The 25,960-nt window shown below is 37.0% G+C and overlaps 5 protein-coding genes across 16 annotated transcripts; 3 read left to right on the forward strand and 2 right to left on the reverse strand.

The window, feature by feature from the left end:
* Nucleotides 1–151: 151 nt before the first annotated feature.
* Nucleotides 152–14,466, reverse strand: LOC124303550 (meiosis regulator and mRNA stability factor 1). 4 transcript variants are annotated; one of them, XM_046760877.1, is made up of 25 exons: nucleotides 14,354–14,466; nucleotides 12,014–12,395; nucleotides 11,771–11,914; nucleotides 11,418–11,702; nucleotides 10,844–11,010; nucleotides 9,865–9,959; nucleotides 9,336–9,537; nucleotides 8,914–9,076; nucleotides 8,453–8,651; nucleotides 8,238–8,326; nucleotides 8,032–8,157; nucleotides 7,790–7,939; nucleotides 7,264–7,662; nucleotides 6,839–7,017; nucleotides 6,551–6,723; nucleotides 6,255–6,466; nucleotides 6,008–6,158; nucleotides 5,748–5,923; nucleotides 5,111–5,494; nucleotides 4,814–5,017; nucleotides 4,446–4,716; nucleotides 3,941–4,314; nucleotides 3,726–3,824; nucleotides 3,288–3,648; nucleotides 152–3,217 (listed from the first exon to the last, which is right to left on the reverse strand). In XM_046760877.1, the coding sequence occupies exons 1-25, from the start codon at nucleotides 14,407–14,409 to the stop codon at nucleotides 3,162–3,164; spliced, it is 5,097 nt and encodes a 1,698-aa protein (XP_046616833.1). In that variant the 5' UTR covers nucleotides 14,410–14,466; the 3' UTR covers nucleotides 152–3,161. The 4 variants fall into 4 exon arrangements, with proteins under 4 accessions (XP_046616833.1, XP_046616832.1, XP_046616834.1 ...); XM_046760876.1 differs by having other exon boundaries at nucleotides 3,932–4,314; nucleotides 14,354–14,465; XM_046760878.1 differs by lacking the exon at nucleotides 14,354–14,466 and adding an exon at nucleotides 12,918–13,063 and having other exon boundaries at nucleotides 3,932–4,314.
* On the forward strand, nucleotides 13,184–15,527 carry LOC124303555 (phosphatidylinositol N-acetylglucosaminyltransferase subunit Q). Of its 3 annotated transcripts, none has more exons than XM_046760887.1 (5): nucleotides 13,184–14,328; nucleotides 14,415–14,695; nucleotides 14,770–14,962; nucleotides 15,086–15,200; nucleotides 15,273–15,527. In XM_046760887.1, the coding sequence occupies exons 1-5, from the start codon at nucleotides 13,528–13,530 to the stop codon at nucleotides 15,467–15,469; spliced, it is 1,587 nt and encodes a 528-aa protein (XP_046616843.1). In that variant the 5' UTR covers nucleotides 13,184–13,527; the 3' UTR covers nucleotides 15,470–15,527. The 3 variants fall into 3 exon arrangements, with proteins under 3 accessions (XP_046616843.1, XP_046616844.1, XP_046616845.1); XM_046760888.1 differs by having other exon boundaries at nucleotides 15,279–15,527; XM_046760889.1 differs by lacking the exon at nucleotides 15,086–15,200 and having other exon boundaries at nucleotides 15,279–15,527.
* An 86-nt stretch (nucleotides 15,528–15,613) lies between these two features.
* Nucleotides 15,614–21,818, reverse strand: LOC124303559 (protein chibby homolog 1-like). 4 transcript variants are annotated; one of them, XM_046760899.1, is made up of 4 exons: nucleotides 21,507–21,817; nucleotides 21,329–21,444; nucleotides 21,015–21,101; nucleotides 16,056–16,130 (listed from the first exon to the last, which is right to left on the reverse strand). In XM_046760899.1, exons 1-3 carry the CDS (start codon nucleotides 21,688–21,690, stop codon nucleotides 21,015–21,017), a joined length of 387 nt encoding a protein of 128 aa, XP_046616855.1. In that variant the 5' UTR covers nucleotides 21,691–21,817; the 3' UTR covers nucleotides 16,056–16,130. The 4 variants fall into 4 exon arrangements, with proteins under 4 accessions (XP_046616854.1, XP_046616853.1, XP_046616855.1 ...); XM_046760900.1 differs by lacking the exon at nucleotides 16,056–16,130 and adding an exon at nucleotides 20,850–20,901 and having other exon boundaries at nucleotides 21,507–21,818; XM_046760898.1 differs by lacking the exon at nucleotides 21,507–21,817 and having other exon boundaries at nucleotides 15,614–16,130.
* Nucleotides 16,435–21,257, forward strand: LOC124303551 (DNA topoisomerase 3-alpha). Of its 3 annotated transcripts, XM_046760882.1 has the most exons (13): nucleotides 16,435–16,540; nucleotides 16,610–16,669; nucleotides 16,877–17,040; nucleotides 17,176–17,519; nucleotides 17,600–17,718; nucleotides 17,800–18,146; nucleotides 18,219–18,507; nucleotides 18,683–19,181; nucleotides 19,259–19,604; nucleotides 19,708–20,167; nucleotides 20,247–20,490; nucleotides 20,578–20,816; nucleotides 20,886–21,257. In XM_046760882.1, exons 2-13 carry the CDS (start codon nucleotides 16,627–16,629, stop codon nucleotides 20,924–20,926), a joined length of 3,135 nt encoding a protein of 1,044 aa, XP_046616838.1. In that variant the 5' UTR covers nucleotides 16,435–16,540; nucleotides 16,610–16,626; the 3' UTR covers nucleotides 20,927–21,257. The 3 variants fall into 3 exon arrangements, with proteins under 3 accessions (XP_046616838.1, XP_046616839.1, XP_046616836.1); XM_046760883.1 differs by lacking the exons at nucleotides 16,435–16,540; nucleotides 16,610–16,669 and adding an exon at nucleotides 16,688–16,769; XM_046760880.1 differs by lacking the exons at nucleotides 16,435–16,540; nucleotides 16,610–16,669 and having other exon boundaries at nucleotides 16,698–17,040.
* Nucleotides 21,819–21,884: 66 nt separating the features above from the next.
* Nucleotides 21,885–25,830, forward strand: LOC124303552 (serine/threonine-protein kinase PRP4 homolog). 2 transcript variants are annotated; one of them, XM_046760884.1, is made up of 7 exons: nucleotides 21,885–22,139; nucleotides 22,224–22,448; nucleotides 22,631–23,131; nucleotides 23,232–23,426; nucleotides 23,527–23,721; nucleotides 23,822–24,046; nucleotides 24,204–25,829. In XM_046760884.1, exons 1-7 carry the CDS (start codon nucleotides 22,025–22,027, stop codon nucleotides 25,637–25,639), a joined length of 2,892 nt encoding a protein of 963 aa, XP_046616840.1. In that variant the 5' UTR covers nucleotides 21,885–22,024; the 3' UTR covers nucleotides 25,640–25,829. The 2 variants fall into 2 exon arrangements, with proteins under 2 accessions (XP_046616840.1, XP_046616841.1); XM_046760885.1 differs by lacking the exon at nucleotides 23,527–23,721 and having other exon boundaries at nucleotides 24,204–25,830.
* Nucleotides 25,831–25,960: the final 130 nt, after the last annotated feature.

Raw genomic sequence — 25,960 nt, forward strand, 5'->3', positions numbered from 1 at the left:
TCACCTCGTTATCACAATAAAATCATTTAGCACAAAAAAGTCGTGTTGGATATTGAACGAGCGAGCCTGAATTCAACTGGTTGATACGTATATTGTGGATACCAGTTGAAAATTCAATTAAAAGCATGATTATGCGAATTTTTCTGCCTTGTATATTTTCAAAATTCGTTGTATGAGTCAAGCGTGAGTGGAATTTTCTTTGTTCACTGTTTCACGAGTTACGCGCTTGCTCAAAAACACTGTGTTATAATAAATATATTCCATATCAAATTCAATTTGCAGTAATAATAAATTCACCAAATTTTCGCAGTACCTCATTACAATCAGTAGGAAGCTCTGCAATTAAATCTAATTCACTAATCGAAAATATCATTTTTAGTGCTTATAAAACTGACGTTTACAGAACAATGTACCAATTTCGATTTTTGACGTCAATTTGAATTCTGTTACTAGTATGTGGAGCTTCCATTCTGTTGCAAAGCTTACACTTCAGTATAACAACTATCGCTAAAACATCAGCTGCAGATACTAAATATAAAATTTTATGATCCTATTAATAATTATTTCACACCGGATAGTGCAGACATAATTTTCTGCACATCACTCAAGCAAACGTTTGTTTCCTTAAGATTAATAATAATTCGTACAAAAACAATATAATTTGTTCGCCTTGTTCTTTTTCTATTTTTGTCTTCTTCTCGATAAAAGTACATTTTTGATTACGAAAAAATTGTTCTTACAATTCGAAAAGTAGCCAATCTGTTAGATTGACTGATTTGGTAAAATTGCTGTTAATTTTATTGTGATTTCTTAAAATGAAGACCTTAAATACAATTAATCTTTACACTAACCATAACAGTAATGTTTCCCTGAACAGAATTGCGTGCGGCCTTCGTTTTATTCAATAAATTGTACTATATATTATCTCTTTGTTCACAGAAAATCTGCAATTACGCAGGCACAGATTATTGATCTCCAGCAGAAAATTCTCGTGTCTGATCAAGAAAATAAAACTAAACCTCGATGTATTCAAATACAGGCAATGATAGACGCAAATTATGCTTTGAAGACACTGTTGGACATTGCAGCTGATAATAACTGAAGCCACTATGCCAAAACCTATCGATACGGTGAATTTATGGAAGAGTGTGATTCTCGTCGTATAAAAAATTGGCAAATAGATCTCTAGTACGAGGAGCAGATTTTTGAATAGCTGCGCATATTCATTCCGAATAGAAGCGCAAAAAAGCAGGTGCAGAATCAACGAAATGAAGCGTATCTTGGAACGGTAAGAAACAAATATTCGAAATGGAAAATCTCGAACATTACAAAGACTATCCATTCACAGATGGCGATGCAACAGAAAATGGGTTTAAATAAAAATTTGGAGTCGTCCAAAACGCTTCTGTTTACTCGGATTAGCAAGGTCCCGGACTCGCATCAGAATCTCGTTCAAATGGTGGTATGGCAGCTTCAAAGCGATCATCAGGCCAAGATATAAAATATGCTTGTAAAACCAAGTACCAGACTCGATTATACACTTGCTGGAAAGATTTTGCAACAAAGAGCATGAAAATATTAGATAAAATATCCTGTTCTCAGATATTTGCATTGAAAACGCTGAGGAATCATTCGAGAAACGAGTAGAAAAAATGTACCATCACCCAGGTCAGAAAGATGAAAACTCCAAGATAGAATCATAAAAATGTACGACATACTCTTCATCATTGAGAATGCAGAAGATGCTCATTTAGAGATAAGCACGTGATTTGATTGACTCAATGAAATATTATTAATAATTCTGGAAATTAGTCATTTGTATTATCACTTCCATGACCGTATCTTCTAATTTTTGATAGATTCTAAGTAATTTTTCTTTCCAGTGTCTTCTGCAGATATATCTGCAATTTCGTTCCGTTCTGTAGTTTTTCAAATGATACTTTCAACTATATTGAAAATACTCAAAGTGATGATAAAAAATGGGTATTAACATGAAAGTGTCCGATGACTAACGCCTATAAAACACACTGTAAGAATACAAAGTAATTTATATAATTCAGGGTGAAAGATTACGTAGCTGGTTATTACGATTACGTATACAGGGCAAGAGTATCAAGTTTTAATGTTTGAATGCCGACCACCCCCTATGCTTAACAATGCACGCACAAATTCAATGATTTTGAACCAATTTGCGTTCACTCGCAATTTTCAATGGAAACGGTTTTTAATATAAATTGTGACTGCAAAATGTTTTTTTTTTTTTGTTGACAGAATCGAACACAACACCGAATTTGATTCTACTTGCGTAATTTATGTAACTTATACATTCAATACAAGTTTACTATTTCTTATTCAACATAACGCCAAGAGATATTTTTTAATTAAAATGAAGAACGTTACAACGATTCATCTATAGATGTGCACATTGTGCATATGAATCTCAAGAATTGCCATGTTAAAATGTTAAAAACATATTACTTTCAAGTAATCGAGAGTTATGTATATATACATTCTAAGCATGCCTGAAGTTGATTGCACATTCTGTACGAGTGTTCCCAATTTTTCAAAATATTCAAATTGAATAGTGATTTGGAGCAATCAAATGGGCAATGTTGTTCTTATCAAGTAGGTTTTATTTTATATTTAAATAAAATCTAAAAATTATGATCCCGTGTTGGTTATTGATAATCTAATATACTACATGTATCAGATCACTATCCAGTAATTAACTTCAGTGAATATAAATAATTGGCTAAGTTGTGGAGACTGTCCACTTTTATCACAGTCACAAAAAATTTCATCGTGCTGGCATTAGCTGTTTAGTATATTATATTTTCATTGATTCTTTCACCACTGTGAATTATAGATCACTAATCACTTTTACTTTCATTTCCAGTCGCATTCATCGTAATAATTATCGAGAAATTTTGCAATGTTAAATCACGAACATGGATAGTTCAATATTATATATTTGAATTGTTCGGTTCACGAATAATTCTTGACGATAACCAAGTAGCTCATAATAGAGTATCTTCTTGAATTGTCGGCAACTTGTTGAAGCAATATGATTGTATTTGAAAATTCTCTTCAGACTTACCATGAGAATCTTAAAAAACAGAAGGTACATCAGGAAGTACCCCCTGATATTTACTTTTTCTTACTCAAGAGTTAATGGGCTGACTGAATTGAGCAGCTAGGCGACGTTTTCCGGATATCACTGGAATAAAATGAATGCTATTTCCACAAAGTCGATATTTATCAGTTGATACAGAAAGTTTCAAACTTACGTTGTTGTTTTGCGGGAGTAATCCGACCTTTTCCTAAAGCTTCAGAGCTGTCAGTTTCACTCGTTTGAGATTTACCAGGCTGGTCTTCAAGACTATTGCCATCAGTTCGGAAATCGTTATTTCTCCTCAATTCGATAACTTCAACAAGAGCACTCTTCTTAGGAGTCAAAGAAAGTGACGGAAATGGTAGCTCCGAAGGATGAGGTGCAATGACCGGGCTGCGAGAAGAATAGTACGGCGATGTACGAGGGTTCAACGGATTAGCTGCAGCCGGCAGAAGATTCTTTGCCGGAGATAGCAGATTAGAAGTACTCTCATCAGAGGTCATTTGATCCCAGTGAGGCAAGGTGAGAGCCGGAACCTAGAATCCAAGTTTGCAAAACATGTGTGAAAATATAGTCAAGATAAAAATACGATCGCATGATGGAGCAAACTTACAACAACAATTGCAGACTGATCGCGTTGAGAATACTTGTAATTTGGAGGGCTTGCCCACACGGCAGAGTTCCAAAATCTTTGCTTATTGTCATTCTCACCCTGTAATGTTGGAGGTAGGCTTTGAAAATTGCAATAAAAGTGGATTTCAAAGAATATAGGATCTTTGAAGGTTTAAATTTTAATTGATATAGAAATAAATTGCTAACCGAATTTACATCGTTAGGAGAATCAGGCTTAGGTGGCGGTGGAAGCTCTTGATTTCCTGGTGAAGTGCGAATTAGACTTTGAAGAAATTTATCATCTTTCCTCTCAATGGCGGACCATTTATGCGATTGCTCTGCTTCTGATTCAGGCACCGCTGACCACTGTGTATCGTTTTTTTGAGACCACTGACTAAGTTCCTTGTGAGACCAATCATGATGGATATTCACAGATGTCGGTGGCCATTTACTGAGCTCCTCTAAATTAAGCGAAGCATTCGATAGGTCCAAACGTCCAGATGTATCACTGTCAAAGGAATCATTGCTGGACTCTGTATTCTTATTCGGTGATGTGACCGAATATGTTGAAGGTAACGGGAAGCCAACAGCTGTTTAACAAAATCGGAAATGGATTTTATTGTTATATTTAGGTATACATGCAACTAAGCACTATGACATAACAGTTTACAAGAAAAAAAAAGGCTGAAAGCTATTGGAAGAACTTTGATTGTATACTCACTGGCAAGTTTCTTATTCAGATATAAAGTTTTCCTTCGGTGTTTTGGTTCTTTGAGGATTACAGTACATTTGAGAGCTTGTAAAAGTGCAGTGAGTGTTGAAAATCCAAATTGGGCAACTTGACATGCCGAACCTATGATACTAAGATATGCGTTCTCAAATTGAGACAAGGGAAGTACACCACCATAGTTCATTAAAACTTTGTATAGATTGCACGCAAATGACTGTAGCGGAGTTAATTCTATCATTTGCTTGCCATTAACACTTGAGAACTGAAATTCAGAATATATAAAGAATTAAATAAAGGTAAAAAAGGGCTTGTTCGTCAATAGAATTGAATTTCTGAATTTCGTAAATAATAATTATTACCTCAACGACGTCGGAAAGATCCCTTTGGAGCCCGCCTAAGTCACAGGCTGATGCATAATACCGAATGAAATGAGACTGAAACTCTGGGACTGAAAGACAGCGTTGTGGCTGATCCATGAGTACTCTACGACACTGTAGAGCCAAAACTTGCAACCTCGATTTATCCACTGACGTGACAACCGGACCTGTCGCTGTTTGTGATATCTATGAGAAAAAACCTGTGTCTTTACCATTTGAAACAGATATGGATAAGGTTTGTCAATAACGTCGTTTGGTTTGAAATTAGTTAAAACAAACCTTGACAGTTTCAAAAAGTTTTCCCATCAGTTGCAATATTGAAGAACAGTTGAATATGTCCGGGCATAAGGCGTAACCAAACTGATGCAAAAATGCTTGACTAATTTCTGCCACTGGCAGAACTCCTTTCGCCCTGCTAACTAACTTGGCTACTTGTTCGCCAAGTACTCGGAGCCCTTCTTTTTCAGTAAGCGAAATACATCGCTCACCTCCACTTGTTTCCTCTATTTTTACAATATGCGGTATGGCTTCAAAGAGTTCAATCAATTTTGTGAAACCGTAATCTGACACACGACACTGATGACCGAAATGGTGATGGTAAGATGGGACAAATTTGTTGAACAACATTCTACACTGTGGAGCGTGACCCAAAAGCTTAACTACCTGTGAAATAAAATAACCAAATAATCAATTTAGGGGATTACACTGAATTGTTGCCTCAAATCCGTAAATAATCAGTATGTATTAACATTTCTACAGCTCCTCAAAGGGCATCTAATTTTATTGCCATTTCTCTTTGTGCTAGTAGATGGATCCTAAAACTTAGCCAAAAGTCAGGATAACTTTCAAATTTTACAAGAAATGAACTTTCAAATTGAACTTGAAAGTGCATAAGAATTCAGTTTACCGAACTTACTTCGAGAGCAAACTGTTTCGTTCGTTCTATCTCCTCAGCAGTTTGTTCTCTTTTTGGTATGGCAATCATTTTATCATTATTATCGTGGTTCGTTACAACGACTGTATTTTCAGAAACCTCACCGAGAATATCCTCAATCGCACAAACACCATAATCTACGACATCCCACGGTTTGGCTGTAATAAAAATATGGTATAAATTTAATTAAATTCTAATTTGAACAATCGAATTATTATATACCTTATAACCAAGTAACATACCTATTACTCTGGAGTAAACAGATGGAAATTCAGAAAGAGAGACCTGTTTACTAGCTTGGGCTTTCAAAACTCTGAGCAAATCCGAGGTAAACCTACGAACCTGGGCCCGATGTGACAGTGTGACGACTCGTTTGTTTCCATCACCCATCACCTGATATAATGGCATCAATTTTAATACATCAACGACAAATTCCACACACAGAGGGCTGCGAATTCATTAGGAGAGAAATAGAAAAATTTATTTCACCTGTACAGTGTGTGTAAGAGCTTCTAAGAGATCTATCAATTTAGTAAAACCGTAATCAGCAACCCTACACTGTCTTCCAAAGTGATGATGATAAGCTGGTATAAAACGATTGAACGGCAATTGACAATGAGGTGCAGTTTTCAGCAGATCAACCAATTCTCGACTGAACAATGCTAGTTGATTCACCAGTGGGGGACTTACGCATTTATTATCTGTTAAGTACAAAAATATTGTGATTGAATGTTGTTCTAAGATTTCAATTTAGACTTAAAATCATCAAAAAACGTCTACCTTACCTTCATGACTATCATCATTGTCATTGGTTCCAGCCCATATAAGAAACTTGACTCCTCCTGGACCTTGCTTCAGCTCTATGGAACTTAGACAGGCAACCAAGTGCTCCAAAGGAACTCCGTTTTCATCTACTTCAAATTTTTCTGTAAACTCAGCCTCGTAGCACGTTGGCAGACTGAATAAGAGGAATAGTAATTAATCAGAACTTATCACGGTGTAAATGAGCATGATAAAGATAAATCGAGAGCAAAGTTCGATCAATATTTTCAAAGAAACATTATTTTTCGCACCTAAGTAGCGGGAGACTTCCATTGTGCGTTTTTAATAATTGTTGTAGGCGGTCAGTGAGTAATTTCAGTGAAATTTTAACATTTGGCAATGAAAGCATCTCTTGTTCCGCCCATCCTCTGTCTGACCACGGCTTCTGTGTATGCATAGTACAATACGGCATCTCCAGCTGTACGCCCTCCTAGAAAAGAAACAAAGGATACTTAGAAATTGAAATGATAGAGAAAAAAACAATACATGATTTATTACGCAAGTCAGATAAATTTTCACGCTTCCCCGAAATGATCAATGATACTTAAGACCGGTGAGAACAAAGGCTCTATCACCATCGAAAGTAACTCAGATTCGGCCTCATGTCTGTCATCATGTGCAACATGGTAGAATATAATATTAGTAGTAAAAACAGTATCGATTGAGTTCGGCTTACTGGTGTGGAGTTGCCGAAACATGGAGATGGTGTATTTCGATGATCTGGATTGAGGGAGACCATCCTTCCTCCAGAGTCCTCAGTGACAATGCAAACATCTTTCATTTTGTAGAGCTCGGAAACACTAATTGAGATTACAAATCGTCGTTCGTACATTTCCCGAAATTTAAATAACGGTAACTTGTGTCCAGGAACTTCTTGCAACAACATTACTATCTGGGATCGTACCAGCTGAGGATTAGGGCCACCAGTATGAGCGTATGAAATCAAAATCCGTTTAAAGCCGACCTTGCGACGATGAAGTTGAGAAATGGCATACTGCGCATCTTGTAACGACGGAACCTTCACGCTAGCGGCAAAATTTCCATCAGATTGCATGAAGACAAACACGTGCAAAACCTAGAAGAATAAATGAAATGCTACAATAAAAGACCAGACGAATAAAATACTTAAAGCTGTTGATTCTATGTCAACGACAGGCATAAAGCTATTTCTTACTCGAAAATCGTCGTCATGAGTGACTTACCATTACATGTTCCATAAAGACTGAGGCCAAAATACGTTTCATCTCTTTAGGTTCAATGTTTTGGTCCAAATTGGTTACCTGAAGTTCAATAGGTGTACAGGCTCCGTTCAAGACGCCAAAATTACGGTTGCTTATTGGATTAAAAAAATTCTGTAACACACCAATGGATATGTACAGAATGAAGAATCTGCATACATTTGAAAGTGCACAAAACTGTTATACACAATATAATTAGCACAAACCTCAACTTCTTCACTTTCCGGATCATTTTGATGATAAGGCGACAATCGCGACTGCTCATGTTGGCACGAAGACATCAGATGCCCGTCGTAGGGTGATGGAGTTCGACTACTTCGTGGCGGCATTACCTGTTCGTTTAAAGAGTGTTAAGACACGAGGTTGAAAATTATTCAAGAAGATGCGTAAAATAAAAATAGGCAATAATCACTTGTCCGTTCCAGTGAGCATGGTCTCGCGTATATGCCGAAGTCATTGGGGAAGGACTGCGCCGCTTTATGGAGTTGGATTGCAAGTATCCTATAATGGAAAAATTTATGAAGCAAATGAACAATTGTATGAAAATGAGTTACTTGCAATACAAATCACTAAGTGAAAGAAAACTGGAGACTATTTTGGGCTTTGTTGATCAAAAAACGTAATTACCATTTCCATTGTAGCTCGGATTGGGAAGATGAAATTGTTGTCGCGCCGGTTTCCAGTCGGGTGGATGTACATAGCTATGAGTTCCTCTTATGCGCCTATACCCTTCTGGTGTACGAACTGAATCGTTATTGGATAATGTGCTTGTATCTCGAGCCTGCGAGATTGAAGCACGCTTACCAAGAACCTTCACATCTTCGTTCTAAAATTTGCATTATCATATTTTGAATACATCACAATTTTTTTTGAGAAGAATTGAGTTCGAATTCAAATATATTGTATAGGTGTTGATTACGAGAACATAAGCATAGGATATGAGGTGGCTAGTACTTTAAACCGTCACGTAGATATTCAGACAGTTGATCACAGAATTATTAAGAATATAACACTGATCAAACAAGTCTGTTCATTTTTTTTACAGTAGGTGCTGTACGAAATTGAATCATTCAATTATACGAGCTTACCTTGTATTGACCTTCCCAGTAAAATCCGTGCCGTTGTGTGTTGCCAACCTGTTGCCATACAAACGGAGAATGGGAACGTGGCAATTCGTTAAGAGATCGGTTGAAACTAGCTTCGCTACTACTTTGAACATTTTTACGAAAGACAGGCGTCTGCTGGATCAATCTGAAATCGCACCAAAGAAATCGAAAATGAAATCAGCAAGGTCGTGTTGAATCAAAACTTGATACGAATTACAAATACTTCAAATCAGATAAGATCAAAGCTTCTAATATTCATAACCCGAATCAGCAGAGATTATTACAATCAATCTGCGACTCAAAGGTTCAATCTCGGAGTATCATCATGTTTGTGATTACAATATCATTTTGTAGGAAAAATGAGAGTCGAATCTTTCGAATTATTTCTAAATCTTTTGACTTACCCAGGTGGTACATTAACTGATGAACTGTGGATTGTACCCCATGTTGAATATGCTCCGATTATAGGTGATGACGAATGATAGTGCGGGGTGACAGGAAGACTGCGTGCGCCTGCTAGCGTGCTCCCTGCAGTATACATTTTTCCTGGTGTTCCGATCACCGATTCAGATTCAGTTGCTGTACAATCTTGGCTTGTGTTGCTACCTGAAATTATTGATTTTCTTAGGTCATTAACTTTGCAAAGGTGCAAAAAAAACATCAAAGTATACATAAATGAACACTTTTGTCAAATATCCAATAAAAAAAAAATATTCCTTGAAGGTGATCTGCCAAGAAAAAGAACACTAAGATTTATCGCAAATTCGTTCAAAATAATATCATCAGACCAAGTAAGAAAAAAAATCTTGAACGTGTTTATCGTAAGATTTGAAAATAACGAGTACACATTTATGAATTTATAATATGAAAATCTTACAAAAATAGTTTGGACAAATGTTGAATTTAAATATATTATAGAATAACATCATCTACCTTGTGTTTTACTTGTATGTTCGTCTCGTTCTTCAGAGAACCTGACAAGAATCTTTGAGCCAAATACGTCTTCACCATGCATACGTTTCTGAGCCCTATTTTGAGAAGGAAAAAAAAAACGAGAATAAGAAATGAGCGTTACTTCTGAAAGTCAGCCTGCTGAAAGTCAGATAAGAGAACTCAAATGTCCTTTAGATGGAGTAAAGGCCGAGTTTAACAACAATCTATAATTTAAAAATAAACAATTTTTGGAATAATAGCTGAATACTGAATGTTAAATGCTGATATGAGAAATCCACAACAGTTCGATTTTAAAATACAATAGTACCGTATCACCTGACCTTTATTATGTTTTGAGTTTATTTCCAGCCATAACGACTTACCATAGTTGTGTACAAGTAATAAGCAGCTACCCAGTCATGGGGTCACACAAAGAGACAAGCTTACAAACAAATATTCAATAAATAAAAATCTATGAACGATAATAAATAAAATATCTCCTACTCAAACTAATAATTAACACATATTACATTACAAATACATTATTACATGTAAGGTTAAATTTTTGAAATTGTTTTACTTGTGAACTGTAATCTAACAAGGTGAATGGTACATTGCTGGCTGCCAACAGATTTTGCTGATATATATACCCTTCCCCTTTTCTCCTCCTACTCCAATTTTCCACGTGTATATGGCGCTACATGACGAGCAATATCAAAACTATTGAATTTCAAGCTTTAAAGGTGGTACGAAATATTATATGGCTCAAATTTGGCAATCTAGAATTTCACTGCAAAATATAACCCCATCATTGTCTTTAATTTAATCAGTACTTTTAATTGAATTGAATATGTTCATAGTATCGCTCGAGTATATTTTGACGATAATACTGGCACCGAAACAAATTCAATGAATACAAGTGGGAAAAAAAAAAAAACAGAAAAAGAAACGAGACAAACAGCTAATAACGATGTGTTACCTGATAGATGAATCAGCTGAAGTAAATCGCACGGTGGCCGTGTTGGATTGAATTGCTACAACCTTGCCACCACAGTTATCGGAAAGTTGCTTCAAGCGTCGCCTGATAGCTACGATGTCCTTTTCTTTAGGTAGATTATTGACTAGAAGATCGTAGGTTTCGGGGAGCTGAAAAGTTCACTGGTTTACAAGACAAGCTCAAAGAGCTAGGGACATGCATACCACATTATGAATATCACTGTACATTTAGAACACAGAAAAACATTGCCACGTATAAAATGAATGAATAGCTCTGAGCATTAAAAAAAGACAACAGAGAACTATTACAAACAGACAAATACAAGAATGAAAGCAAAAAACATAGTAATCAAAGACAAATGTGGACATTTAACAAAAACCGAATAAAAGTATAGAAATATAATTTCTTGTACAAGTTTATTATATTTTTTAAAGAAACAAAAATACAAACAAAAAATCTAAAATTAATAATTCAGAAGCAATGTTGCAAGAGAGATAATCAGGCATAGAGTGAGATGCAAGTGGCAAGCCGTTGTCAGTGTTGATAGCTTTATTACCTTCGACACGGTTCGGGATGGCAAGGGTTCCATAAGTTCAATAAAATTGTAATGTTCATTAGCACACAATATTAAAGCCTCAGATGTATTCTCCTTGTGCAAGAGTATAACATGTATTTTTTTTCTATGCCTCAAGTCGCTAAGGTCAACAGCAAAATTAATGTCCCCAGATATGAGAATTATTGCTGCCGGACTACCATGAATGTCAGCAAATCTCCTAATGGACTGGCGAAGTTTTTCATCCGCAGCATTCTTGCATGTCGATGCAACGTGAATTAAATTCACCTGTAATAAAATGGGAGGAAAAAATATTATTAAGATAAGATAACAAGATGAGCCAAGAGATTTTTTACCTGAGCATCATTAAGTTCTTGCACAACCTGATTATTCTCCTTCTTAACGTCACACACTACTATGAATTCTGCCTCCCTGTAACCACTGAAAAATGAGTCCCTGATCACCTGCGTAACTGCAACGGCGGATCTGCCTTTGGGAACCTAAGGTGAAGCAGAAAATAGGTAATTTGTTGTTTGAAATGATTTTTGTAAGTGTTCAGACTACTCTGTTGTTTAAAAGAAAAAGTCTGATGCACAAACCTGGCAATTCTCGATGTCCCAGAACACGCCGATCGGTGGTAAGTATCTCGGTAGAGTCTGCGGGTTGACTGGACTACCATGCTGCAGATAAGAGTATTCGAATCCATAGTGCTTAGATGAAGGCGGAGTTGCGGAACCTCCTTGTTCCGATAGCGTGTCTGTATCATTGTCAGAATTTGTCCCAGACAAGGAATGTGTCTTATGAACAGAGCTGATATTTGGCGGTGGCGGAAACTTGAATTGTGATAGCGACCTTATCAGCTGTTCATTCAGTCCTTCTATCTCATCGTCGCTACTCGCCGAGATAGCACGATGCCTGGTGAAACCACTGACTTCCATTTGATATTCCAAATTTACTTCACATATCAGTTCGATTACTGGGCTGAAAAGAGAAATAAAGAATAAACGAAGATTGTAACATAGAGTAGGTGAAGCTGGTTCAAGAAAATGATCAACATTTTGACCAAGACGGTTGGGTACAAAATGCAACAGGGGTAAGAAATACAAATTTTAACAGATGCAAGGAGCTGTGGACTTCGGACAGAGAACAAAAAGCCAAGTTTTAGAGACATTGTTTTGTGCCATCTTAAAGTTTATGATGAAGTAGGGATAAAATAGGAACTGACTATTTAGCTGCAGCAAACAGGTGTTGCGGAATACATTGCGCGCAACTATTGTTTATACGAAATAACTCACAATGCGAAATATTGATTACGATGTTTAATAGTCGACTAGATTACAAACTGCGATTGGAGCGAAATGGGATTCAAAATAACTGATTGAGGTTATAATTTTTGTGGTAAAAAAAATGGTCGAGAACAAGAGAAATGTCTCCGGCGTATAAGATCGTGTCGCAGTATTAGTTAAAGATATTAGCTAGTGATTTGTAACCATTCGTTATTACCTGAATGTCAGCCCATAGCAGAATAATCAAGATTTTAAAAACATTCCGATCGCAAGATGCCGAACAAGTTTGTCGCTTTCTACATTGCAAAAAAAATTATCCACAAGTCACACTACAGGTCAACTACTGCGGGAACGACGGGAATGACCGGGAATGTTTGCCTTCTCGAGACATTTTAGTAAAGGCCAGAATGACAAATGGCGAAATCCCTGACGTCCCACTGTCTAACTCTTAGGATGTGGACAAACCGGTGAGAACATGTAGGAACAGAAGCTACTACGAGATAGTACAAGACTGGCTGCCTTTGAAATTCTCTAGTCAATGACAACAGGAAGATTCGAATTTCGAGGTTATCAATAATAGAGCTGGCGAAACGTCACAGTTGAATTCAAAAGCATTCAATATTCCTATTCCTCGCAGATTTTGGCTCGACTCTGCTCATAATAATTCGATAAACTGAAATGTACAACATTTTGTACTGTAATAACAGAAATCATGAAATTTGAGGTTAAGGAATGTAGGCGGATTTAGTTGCCTATCACCAGATAACGTGTAGCAATTTCCTTAGGCAGAGTAGATTTTGTACAATGTAATTTGGGCCGTTTGCACAATGACAAAGACCATATTAGTATTCATACCGAAAGAATTTTGCAATGAGAAACCGGGATACACGTTTGGCAGAGTCGTGTATGATTCCTGGAATGAATCGAAGAAATTCTTTATTATCGGTGTGAGGAAGGTGGATTCTGGCAACACGGTTAAATCAAACAGCGATTTGATAGGGTACTTCTCCGGCTCTAAGAACACGTATGGGTATTTAGATAAAACATTATCGGATTGGATAAACATCTATTTGTCTCCAAATTCCAAGTCTAATTCCGTTAACTGCGAATATTGCATACGTGATGTTCTCATAGACAATCGTAAGATCACACCAACCGCATATCACACTGTGATCATAATTTACGATCAAACTGCATTGCTACAGGCCGAATTGTTAGTAAACAAGGCACCATCTGGTGATCACTTTCAAGAATTGAAACAAACGCTGCAGAAAAGGTCCATAAAGGATGAGATAAATAGGAAATCAAAATTTAGTCTCATCGGAGAGATCCTTCTGACTTATCATGCATTATTTTTCTTGTACCAAATGCGATTCCTCTACAAAATAGCGAGCAAACTTTTGCCAATATTGAAATACTCCGCACTTGGCCTACACATGCACAGTTGGCTGGAAAACGGACAATGGACTTTGACCATGATCGTACAGAGAAAGAGAATCACATTGAAAACTGCAAACTACATTTTGGCCACGGCGCTTGACGTCTTACTCGGTGTCTTGCTTTTGCGATTTTTGTTAGAAAATATTGGACATGTGCCACCCTCTCGAGTACTGCTTAACAATGCAGAGGTGATTTTTAAACAATGCTTCATACCTTATTGAACAGTTGGAAAATGAAATTGTATAACTACAGGAATGAATTGCTTCCATTTCAGAGGGTTGTTGAATCACTCAAAGGGCTGGTAAACTGGTTAATGGGAGCGCCAGCAGGTTTGAAACTGAACCACTCGTTCAACGGGATGCTAGGTCGATTTTTCTTATACCATATCAACCTGTGGTGGGCATTTTTGGTGTTTAGTGAACCTTTGCTTGAATTTGCATTCAAGGTTCTAATCCTTTGTGGAAGACTAGGTGTCACTTTCCAAATAGCTATAATAGCTGATCTCTTGGCTCTTGTCAGCTTCCACAGTTACTGCATCTACGTTTATGCAGCAAGGTGAATATCTACACAGCACACAATTATTGGACTTTCATTGATTTGTAATTTCTAATGATCTCGGTCAAATACAGAATGTTCAATATGCAGCTGAGAGGCCTGATGGCACTGTTCCATTTGTTCCTTGGAAAGAAGAAGAATCCATTGAGGGAGAGAGTGGATTCATGTCAGTATCAGGCTGATCAATTGTTTGTTGGAACATTGCTATTCACTATCCTCCTGTTTCTAATGCCAACAACATGGGTTTACTACTCCGTTTTCACGATTGTGAGTAGTGAAACAAAAACCAATTAAATTCGAAATCAATTGAAATCACAGAAAGAATTATTTAAGAAAATTTTACTCGAGTGTATCACAAGTAAATCGGGTAAATCTATTTTCTTTCCATAGCTTCGACTCGTCCTAATAGGCCTAGGTGGATTTCTCACCAGACTTAAGTTTTACTTACAAGTTCTGCCAGTCTATGCTTTTGTAAAATGGCTTATTCGTTCCCCAGTTATGAGCAGTAAGTAGACCCGATAATAGATTATTTTGATTTGATGCATAGACGGTATGTCATGTGCAATTTCCAATGCTGTTCCAGGTACAATAAACATGAAGATATATCCTAGAAGTGGAGAAGGTCCTACCACCCTAATCGTGTCAACAGTTGTATCTCCATGGGGTGAAACTTGGAAACGTTGCATTCTAGAGACGATAAACCCTCACCTGCCGGTTGAGTGGGGTAAAATTGTGAGAAATGTATTTCGGGGTCAGCTTTTGTACCCATTGTAAATAACTGCTCCATGTATTAAGAAACTATTAATAAATGATTGATGGTTTTTGCTATTTCTATCTCATTTCATTATTTATTATTCTTTTGTATATTATGTAGTATACTGTAGATTATTTACAGGTTATGGAAATATTGCCAAGCAATTTCCATGCCACAAAAGAAGCACTCGTTTATTTATACTAACAGCTAGAGCGGAACTGAATTTTTCAGACATACAATCGAAGTGTAGGATTAAATGAAACTAAATACGGCAGACACTATTTGTCCATTTTTTGTTTTTCGATTTCCCTCAATCTCGCCTCTATTTCTTTTGTATCAAGATTACGTTCCCGATTAAACTTTAGGACAGCTCTTAATTGAACTTCTTCTAGACCCTCTATGTGATCATAAAGCGTTAAATCAAAGTGTCTATCGATGTCGCTTTCTTCTCTTAGAATGCCGAAATATATAAGAAACGCAGCTGTGCTCGCAATCACAACGTACATTTGGTACCAAGGTTCATCCGATATTTTTCCAGTTCTTGATTTCATAGCTATCCAAGTATCAGCCTTACTACCGGTGAATCGCAATGGCTCTTCATATTGTTCCTCATTGTTGTAATCCTTTGATTTATTTGAAACGTTGGCCAAGGTTCTCCAACCTATCGGTGTCGATAGTTTTCTGCAAATAAAGTTAAATCCAGTTATTCTAGTATCACGAACTGATATTAATGGTTGCAGGACAATATTGCGTATTATGGTGCAATAAACGGGTAGACAAGAAGCGACCTAACCTCAAATAGAAATGGATTTGTTTTTATTGTATAGCTGATTAATCTAAAGAGGTTGAAAGACGAAAAAGCGAATCACAACTACAATAAAATATAGCTTACTTTTAAGCAGTGTGAAAAATCTACGTTACCTTGGCTTTAATAAATTACATTCGTAGAAAATTGTTCCAGCAATTCTGCGCAGCATAGCAGACGCCATGTTTCTGGAGTTCTACAGAGTTCTACATAGCCGAAAACAAATGTCAACACACACTTTCGATTTATTTTATAATTTATTTTAAGTTAATATTAATTTGAAAAAGTATGCTTTAGGTTTACGTAAATTCACTAAGCTTCGGAGCTTTTTTCACTCATGTTTTCTACTTTTCAGTATACCGCAACTGCTTAATGCATTTTGTATTACAAACAAAGATCAACCGGCTATTTTTTGGTGAGTAGAATGTGAAGAAAACACTTCTCTAATCACCGAGTATTTTTGGTTAATTCCAAACGATTGATTGCGGCAATAATCTAATCTTATCAAGTCAAAGGTATTTCGTTTACGTCTATTTCTTCTTTATTTCTTCGCTTCTACTTGTCCGCATGAAATTTACATCGAAAATTACGAAAATAAAGGTTAAGAAATATTCGTTTATAGATTTAAGAACTACATGGATTCAACTGGCCAAATTTAGTAGCAGTGATACTGTGAAAGAGCTGTACAATAGCGGTAAAAACGTCATGAAGGTGTTGAATGTTGCTGAAAAAAATGATGCAGCTAAAGGTATAGCTGGCTATCTTTCACGTGGGTCTTCGCATCGGGTAACTATTGGTTTCTATTTTGTTTTTTTATCTGTAAAATTCATAACACCACTTGCTGCCGAACTCTGAAATATTGTAATTGGTCAGATAAACAATTAACATGCCAATAGTACTAGTAAAGTCAATTATTTTCAGCGAGAAGGACTGTCAGTATATAACAAGATCTACGAATTTGATACCCAGCTATGGGGCCAGCAGTGCAAAATGATAATGACGTCGGTATCTGGTCACCTGTTGAATCATGAATTTGTCGGAGGATATCGTAATTGGCAGGGATGTAATCCACTATCTCTATTTGAAGCACCTGTGGTTAAGCAGTGCGAGGAGAATTTTATGAAAATAAAAAAAACCTTAGAGAGGGAGGCTAAGGGTTGCCAGGCACTGATTATATGGACAGATTGCGATCGAGAGGGTGAAAACATAGGCTTTGAAGTTATACAAGTTTGCCAAGCTGTGAAGCCCACCATTAAGATATACCGGTAGTTATTGGCAAGGTCAAAACTGTCAATAAATGTTACTACCAGTTCGAAGTATATCTTTACTTGGCTATTTTTTTCAGAGCAAAATTTTCGGAAATAACTGCTCCATCGGTGACTCGAGCACTTCATAATTTAGGAGTACCGAACAAGGCCATAAGCGATGCTGTCGACGTTAGGAGCGAATTGGACTTGAGAATAGGTAATTTAATTGTTTAATTAATCAAACGATGATATGTGGCTAGAGTTGTATTGGTTAAATATGTCATCGTTATCCCAACAGGAGCTGCATTTACACGATTTCAAACAATGAGACTTCAAAAGGTTTTTCCACAAACGCTAGCTGAGATGTTGATCAGCTATGGCAGCTGCCAGTTTCCAACCCTGGGTTTTGTAGTAGAGAGGTTCCTCGCAATTGAAAATTTCAAGTCAGAGCCATTTTGGAAAATCAAAGTCACGGACGAACGTGATGGAATATTGGTGGAATTTAGATGGGACAGAAATCGTTTGTTTGAACGCCTTCCGTGCCAGATATTTCTGGACATGTGTTTAGAATCTCCTACTGCAACTGTAGAAAAAGTTACGTGCAAACAGAAAAGCAAATGGAGACCGCTGCCATTGGACACCGTCGTGAGTACGACTGATTTATGTAAATTATTATTATATGACAACCGATACACTTCAATTGTATTAATTTTATAGGAATTAGCCAAATTGGGTTCACGCAAGTTGAAACTAAACGCAAAGGAGACAATGAAAATAGCAGAGAAACTGTACACTCAAGGTATTATCAGCTACCCTCGTACAGAAACTAACATTTTTCCCAAGGAACTCAATCTTGTGCCACTAGTCGAACATCAATCTGCAAGTCCACAGTGGGGACCGTTTGCACAACAAATACTGCAACACGGGCCTTTCCCACGTCAAGGGAAAAAAAATGATGGAGCTCACCCTCCGATTCATCCTACGAAGTACATTGCTACTTTAGGAGGTATGTTACAAAACTTTATCAACTTTACTATTAGTCTAGACCGTAATCATGGTTTGAAAATTTCAAAAAGATTTGGAAAACGATCGATTTTCCCAAAAATTTGTAAAAATTTGCGCTTAGAGTAATTTTCTGACTGTATAACAATTTTTTAAATCAAGAATTCACTTTATTACAGGCAATGAGGCTCGTGTATACGAGTTTATAGTTCGTCATTTTTTGGCCTCTATATCAAAGGATGCCGAAGGTCAAGAGACCATTGTTCACATTGATATTGCGCAGGAAAAATTTATAGCAAGTGGTCTTCATATAATTGCCAAAAATTACTTAGAAGTGTACCCGTACGAAACGTGGAATGCAAAAGAAATCCATGCGTACGAAGAGGGACAAACTTTCAGACCCACTGGCATTGAAATGGTTGATGGGGAAACTTCACCTCCAAACTTGCTAACAGAAGCTGACCTAATTGCTTTAATGGATAAGCACGGAATTGGCACTGATGCAACTCACGCTGAACATATCGAGAAAATAAAATCAAGGCAATACGTGGGCCTGAAGGATCAAAAGTATTTCATTCCCGGAAAACTCGGGATTGGATTGGTCATGGGCTACGACAGTATGGGCTTTCATATGTCCAAACCACACCTCAGAGCAGGACTCGAAAACGATTTAAAGCTGTGGGTGAAATATCAACTAGTTATGAAATAAAATATCATTATAATCAAATAAAAGAGAAATAAATAATTTCTTTCAGAATATGCGACGGTGTGAAACAGCCAGCGGATGTTTTGCAGGATCAAATATCCAGGTATAAAACAGTATTCACAGCAACGTTACGGCAGGCTGGATTAATAGACGAAGCGCTTGCACACTATCTTGACGAGCAACCAGCGCAGGTGCAGCATGCTGAAATAGCAAACCCGGATCCAGATATAATTGTATACAAGTGTCCAAAGTGCGGGAGTAATATGTTATTAAAGGATCGAAGGAACACTCCTGGCAAATATATTGGCTGCATGGCGTTTCCGACATGTAATAATTCGATATGGTTTCCAACCACTGTTGAGAATATAGAAGTTTTGAATAACAAGTGTAACAGGGTAAGTTAAACAATTAACAAATAATCATTAAAAAACTTTGGGCCTCGGAATTTCTAGTGAGTAGTATCAAGATGGAGATTGATTAGATTGTTTCTATTTCTAGTGTCCAGGTAATATGCCATTACTTAAGTTTACCTTGCGCCAAGGCACCCTGCCGCATCTTGGAACCTCTTACACCTCTTGTATAGGAGGATGTGATACAGTGCTCAATGAGACTTTTGATATTCGAACACATAGCGTACAAAATGTACCACAAGCTGGTAATGGTGGAGCACCGCAAACAAACTCAAATCAAAATCCTAGAACAAATCAAACACGGCAAAACGCACAAAGGCAACCTAATGGCCAGATAAATAATTCTAGAGCAAATGACACAAGCCGTACTGATTCTGGGGTGTCTACTTGGAGCTCTGCACCTTCGATGACTTCTGTACGACATAATAAGTTTTCTAATCGGTCTAGTAATCAGAATCAACAGAATATGGAGACTGATGACACGATTCTCTGTAACTGTCATGAAAGAGCAATAGAGCTTACTGTACGTAAAGAGGGGACAAATAAAGGTAAGTTGGAAATACAGTGTTACCTTAGTAACACATTTTTTGCTCTCTGTTTATTTTTTACTGAAAATAATTTCCGCAGGAAGACAATTCTACAAATGTGCCAAACCGCAAGAAAACAGCTGTGACTTCTTTCTCTGGGCTGCAGAAAATGCTCTACCCAATGATAATGCAAACAGAAATCATTCGCAACCATCTCGGAATACCAATAGCAGCTATAGTAATCAAACACAGCAGAGCCAAACTAATATGAGGTTCGATAGAGAAGCTGGCGGATCATCGTCATCTCAAGGCATTACCTGCACGTGTGGGCAACCGGCAAGAAAGTGAGTCCACCAATAGAATGACTTACTTCAAATTTTAATGCACATCCGAATTTTACCAGCACCAATTGCTCTCTGTAATATCCACAGACTTACCGTACACAAGGAAGGTCCTAACAAAGGAAGAGAATTTTATGGATGCCCTCAAGGAATAGGCACTACATGTAAATTTTTTAAATGGGCTGATGAAAATGACGATGATGGTTCATGCGATAATGGACAGAGAACACACACAGGGGGCTTTCGAGGAGGTAGAAATACACAAAATGCAAATCTTCCTAGAGCAAGAAATCCAAGTAAAAGGAAGTGCGGTCTTTGCGGACAAGAAGGTATGTTTTTGATGTATACAATTACCACACTTATTTACCAAATGGATAATTTAATTATCGATATTTCAGGTCATACCAGACGTACCTGTTCACAAAATGATGCAGGTTAAGACAATTTATTGAATCAATTTAATAATAAGAAAAATCTTCAAGACTTTGATAGTTTAATTGTAAAAATGTGATATTATGTGTAATTACCTAAGTACTTTTCGAGTGTGATGGTTTATCTTTACGAGCGTCGAGTTCTTTGCCATATAAATTAGACTCCGCTGTCGTTTGCGTCAGCTAGAAAAAAATTAACGATCAAATCTGTAACATTACTTTCATTTTTCATAAAGAACGGTGTAATACGCTATCTTTTTTCTACTGCGTTAAAACAATTGTACGCGTATTGTTGGTGTCCCAGAGATACGACGAGCCAATAAACAGAGATAACAGTAATGAGAGTGTAATTTACTAATAGCACTAACGACATCATTTACGACTTTTTATTACAGTAGAGGGATAATTACCATGTCAAGCATTAGTTCGAACTTTAGCTTTAGAATATTATTCTCCTCTTCAAGCTTCTTCACTTCCTTTCGGAGTCGTTCATTCTCTTTGTAAGTTCCACCAACTTTGCCAGATTCTATGAAAATGAAGAAATGGAAAATGGAAAAGTATTCTGAGATTTGGCTCGACTGAATTTACCAGGAATCCACTGTCCACTGTCGAATACAGTCTCTTGGTCACCGAGTCGCAAACGTATGGGTCCAACATCAGGCCCTAATTCTTTTTCGATCCTTTTAGGGCTAAGATCCTTGTTCGCCAACGAAACGAATGCTCTTCTAGTAGGCGTTTTTTTGGGTGAAAACTTGTTTGAAAACAACGGCATGTTTCGCACACCTCGATGAAATGTCAAGAATATTGTTGGTTATGTTTGTATAAACAACCAAGAGTCCATCTTGTATCACTGATAATACAATCCTATGACCCGACATCTGTTACGACGAATTAGGACTAAGCAGATGAAAACTGGTGGACTAAACCACCATTAGTTTACAAATACTGTCAACCATCTACACCCAGATTTTTTCCATGTGCGCAAGTGCTCGCAAATCACTCATCTGAAGGAAAACAATGTTTGAAATTACGTAAAAACGTTGTATTCGATCAAAAGCTTATCTTACCGTGAAAACTTGACGAAAACGTTAGATAAAAACTTGGAGATGTCTAAGCGATATTCGGACCGTCGAAGTTCACGACGACGTATCAGGCAAAGCTTTCAGAGTGAAATTTCTGGCGTACTCGATTCCGATTCAAACGTCGACATTGACGATGAAGGTGAGTTGATTTGACAGTCACTTTATACTAAACAACTATCATCCCTCGTTGACTTCACATCAGAACGAAACTTTGTATCTTAAGGTAATCCATTGTGGTTTCGAGAATTGGAAAATAATTCCGTAAGCATACGTCCATCAAAGCGCTTCAGTGCAATTCAAAATGAGGCAACGACACTTGATTCAAATTCTGAGCCCGATTTAACACCGCTGCGAAAGTCCTGGTGGAAGGATCTCGATAACACACCAGATATTCTACCCCATAAGCGCGTTCAATCTACCGCTGCCAGGAATAAAAGCCATGTGTCGAGTAAGCCCAAGTTTATAAATACTTCTACAGCCTTGCAGTGATTTTTAACTAAATGCAGTTGATTTCACTACAAGGCACTCCATGGTTACCATTCCTTAGAGTTGACTGCACATGCAATACTTGAAGAACTGTTATAATAAAGCAAACTTGTTTGAGTGTCATAATTAAATTATCAATTCCAGAAAACCATGTGCCAGATTCAGACATCTCGAATGTTTCATCCATAGACGAAAGTCTGATTAAGCAGAAGTCTAGACTGCGTCATAATAAGCGAGAGAGCTTACAGAAGAATGTTTTTTCTGATGTACTAGAATCATCAAAAGTATCAATTAGTTCTGAAAAGGGTGATCGGTCCACTCAGGACAGAGATAAGCAAGACACAAGTGTCTCCCCATCGACTTCTGATACTAGTAAAAGTATAGAAAAGGTCCGGAAGCTGCCGTTCAAAAAAAGAAGACAAGTTACGCCAATAGGAGTGTCTGAGAACCTTAATGAAAATCCTGAAAACAATTTGCCCAATGTTTTTGAAAATGTATTAGAAGAATCGCATTCGATTAGTAGCTCACCTCATGAAAATATAGTGGCCCATCACAGTAATCTGTCTATTAACAGTGCAGAAACATTGAAATTAAAACGTCCATCGTCACAGAACCGCAATGAGTTACAGAACAATTCATCAACAGGTAAACAGCTATTTTATGAGCAACTGGGCAGGTGAAATTTAAATTATTGATGTTGAAAATCTTCATGAATGTAATTTTTTACATTTTTATTTGGTCATAGATGTCAGCTCGCGGGTTTTGGAATCTCCACAAGCAAAATCACCCCGTAAGAAGCGAACCATCTTTACAGCAACTAGGAAGAGAAAAATACCGAATTTTTCTGAATTATTGACTGATGAAAGTGAAGACGAACAGCTAGGTGACCAGTCTTCAAATGAAGATGTGGTGAACTCAAATCAGAAGGAAACAATTACAGGTATAGAGCTATTTTTTGAGCAGTTGGGCAGGTGAAATTTAAATTATTTGTATTGAAAATGTTCGTAAATATAATATTCTACATTCTCCTTTGGTTGTAGATATCAGTTCGCGAGTTTCAGAATCTCCAAAAGCAAAATCACCCCGTAAGAAGCGTACCACCTTTACAGCAACTAGGAAGAGAAAAACACCAAATTTTTCTGAACTATTAAATGATAAAAGTGAAGACGAACAACTGGGTGATCAGTCTTCGAATGAAGGGGTGGTGAAGTCAATTCAGAAGGAAACAATTACAGGTATAGAGCTATTTTTTGAGCAGTTGGGCAGGTGATATCTAAATTATTGGTATTGAAAATGTTCGTAAATGTAATTTTCTACATTCTCATTTGATTGTAGATATCAGTTCGCAGACTTCGAAATCTCCACAAGCAAAATCACCCCGTAAGAAGCGTACCATCTTTACAGCAACTAGGAAGAGAAAAACACTGAATTTTTCTGAATTGTTAAACGATGAAAGTGAAGACGAACAGCTGAGTGATCGGTCTTCAAATAAAGGGGTAGTGAAGTCAAATCAAAATGAAGTAATTACTGAATCTGGCACTCAGCCATCTCAAATCATAGGTAAACTTTAAATCTTTTTATTAAATCAAAGTCTGATACTACAGTTTCATGGGTTGTGGGAATCAATATGAAAGGCATTTTATACAAAGTTCGAGTAATCTAACTAATCTAATAATCTTCACATCTATCGACGTTGGACAATTAATTTTTTCGACAGGTTCACAAAGCAACATTCTGGCACCACAAAGGGATTTACATTCAGAAGACAGTATCGAGAAATCACGGGGGACTTTTCTTCGTAAAAAGCGAAAAAGTAATCAGGAACAAGTGTTTGCACAAGCCTTGGAATCTTCCAGTTCTCCTGTTTACTCTGAGACCCCTGAACGTGAAAAAATTGATACTCATACACGTTCGAGGTACGAATCAGAAAAGTCTGATTTTGAGAGACAATCCATGACTAGAAACTACGATGAAGACACGCCAGTACGTCCATCACCAAGATTACCAATCCGTCAATCTAGAAGCAAAAGCAACGCTGACCCAGAAGAATTTGCTAGCCAGTCACGTGCTGCAAGTAACAGGAATTCTCTATACGATCATGAAATAACAGAGGAGCGATCCAACATTAGATTAATGATAACTTCTGATGAAGAGGAAGATCGTGAAGATATTACTAGAGATGAAGTTATCTCCAAGAGTTCTGTCAGTCTTACAAAAGTAGTCACACGTAGTTCATCAAAGCTGCCTGAGGTGCGTTCTTTTGAAGAAATTTCTGGAAATGACGAATTTCAGCCTAGTGTGAACACTAGTTGGAAAGAGATACAGAACGTAGGGGAAGTTTCTAAATCATTGCCGAAAATCAATGGCGATACGACAAGAAAAAGTAAGGGACTATTCTCCAGCAACAAAAATAAAAGCAGCTCTGAAAGGAACTTTGGAGCCACTAGCGCTGCTCAAGATGTTATAGAAAAAAACACAGGCTCTGATTCTCACAATGAAAGAGAATCAACTCAGCATCTTGATTTGTCACAGAGAGCGCAACTGAGTACTCAAACAGATCCTGAAAAAGCGGCTCGCCTAAAAGGTGCACTTGAACAATTGAAGAAGAAATTTGGTTTGCCACAGAACAGTGGAATTGAATCCTACTTTATAAAGACTGCAAAGCCGAGGGCTGCTGTTACTAATTCAGAAAAATTGGCAAGCCAGAAGAATCCTGTCAGAAACCAGCGTAAAACACCATTAGTGGAACCTAACAAAGCTTATATTGTGGATGGAAAAGTATATAAAAGACCAAAGCTTCCAAGACCCAAACTATGGGCTACCAATCACTTGTATAAATTTTTGTGGAAACAAATGGAACCAAAATACAAACTCAAAGCCAGGATTCGGTCTGAAAAGTTTATTACTTTATTAAGTGACGTTGTATCACTGGTAATCAGACGTAAAAAATATGAAAACTATAAGGAAAATGTACAGGATTTAATAAAAGAAATGGCTCATCTGGGAATAATAAAAACTAGAAACGATTTCTATAAATTCTGTCAAGATTTTCTTCCTTACGACTTTCGCATAAAAGTGGTCCCAATGGTACTACCAGGAAATATTAGAAATGTTCCATTCCATCCAGAAGAACTCCACACGCCAATTTTGTAACTTTAACTACAATATTACAGATCTACACCAGAGTATCCAGTAAGCTACATTTAATACATTGAAAGACTATTATGTATTATATACCATAATTGATACGGAATTTGCCTAAACCTCTACTGCTGAAACAAGTGATTACTTTCAGGTTTAAAATCAAATCAAAACGTTGAGTATATATGTATTCAATATTTCAGGAAAGTATTATTATGTATTGAAGGATATATATGTACTAAAAAAAAAATACGAATAAATATTTTGTCATTTCTTATACGATCGGTTATTGAATCAATTATTGAAACTGTCCATTCTCAAAATTTTTTCGGT

This window comes from Neodiprion virginianus, chromosome 4 (genome assembly GCF_021901495.1).
Source record: "Neodiprion virginianus isolate iyNeoVirg1 chromosome 4, iyNeoVirg1.1, whole genome shotgun sequence".
Classification (NCBI taxonomy): domain Eukaryota; kingdom Metazoa; phylum Arthropoda; class Insecta; order Hymenoptera; family Diprionidae; genus Neodiprion; species Neodiprion virginianus.

Excerpts from the sequence above, each read along its gene's own strand:
- LOC124303555 (XM_046760887.1), top strand. The coding sequence starts at position 13,528 with ATGACAAAGACCATATTAGTATTCATACCGAAAGAATTTTGCAATGAG. Across the intron at positions 14,329-14,414 it reads TACTGCTTAACAATGCAGAG|AGGGTTGTTGAATCACTCAA; the intron begins GTGATTTTTAAA and ends CTTCCATTTCAG. Across the intron at positions 14,696-14,769 it reads ATCTACGTTTATGCAGCAAG|AATGTTCAATATGCAGCTGA; the intron begins GTGAATATCTAC and ends GGTCAAATACAG.
- LOC124303550 (XM_046760876.1), bottom strand. The coding sequence starts at position 14,409 with ATGGAAGCAATTCATTCCTGTAGTTATACAATTTCATTTTCCAACTGT. Across the intron at positions 9,077-9,335 it reads TCAGTTAATGTACCACCTGG|ATTGATCCAGCAGACGCCTG; the intron begins GTAAGTCAAAAG and ends GTGCGATTTCAG. Across the intron at positions 3,825-3,931 it reads CTCCTAACGATGTAAATTCG|GGTGAGAATGACAATAAGCA; the intron begins GTTAGCAATTTA and ends CCAACATTACAG.
- LOC124303559 (XM_046760897.1), bottom strand. The coding sequence starts at position 16,438 with ATGGCGTCTGCTATGCTGCGCAGAATTGCTGGAACAATTTTCTACGAA. Across the intron at positions 16,131-16,370 it reads TGTAATTTATTAAAGCCAAG|AAAACTATCGACACCGATAG; the intron begins GTAACGTAGATT and ends CTTTATTTGCAG.
- LOC124303551 (XM_046760880.1), top strand. The coding sequence starts at position 16,822 with ATGAAATTTACATCGAAAATTACGAAAATAAAGGTTAAGAAATATTCG. Across the intron at positions 20,168-20,246 it reads TAAAGAGGGGACAAATAAAG|GAAGACAATTCTACAAATGT; the intron begins GTAAGTTGGAAA and ends TAATTTCCGCAG. Across the intron at positions 20,491-20,577 it reads TGTGGGCAACCGGCAAGAAA|ACTTACCGTACACAAGGAAG; the intron begins GTGAGTCCACCA and ends TAATATCCACAG.
- LOC124303552 (XM_046760884.1), top strand. The coding sequence starts at position 22,025 with ATGTCTAAGCGATATTCGGACCGTCGAAGTTCACGACGACGTATCAGG. Across the intron at positions 23,132-23,231 it reads ACAGAACAATTCATCAACAG|ATGTCAGCTCGCGGGTTTTG; the intron begins GTAAACAGCTAT and ends ATTTGGTCATAG. Across the intron at positions 23,722-23,821 it reads TCAGAAGGAAACAATTACAG|ATATCAGTTCGCAGACTTCG; the intron begins GTATAGAGCTAT and ends ATTTGATTGTAG.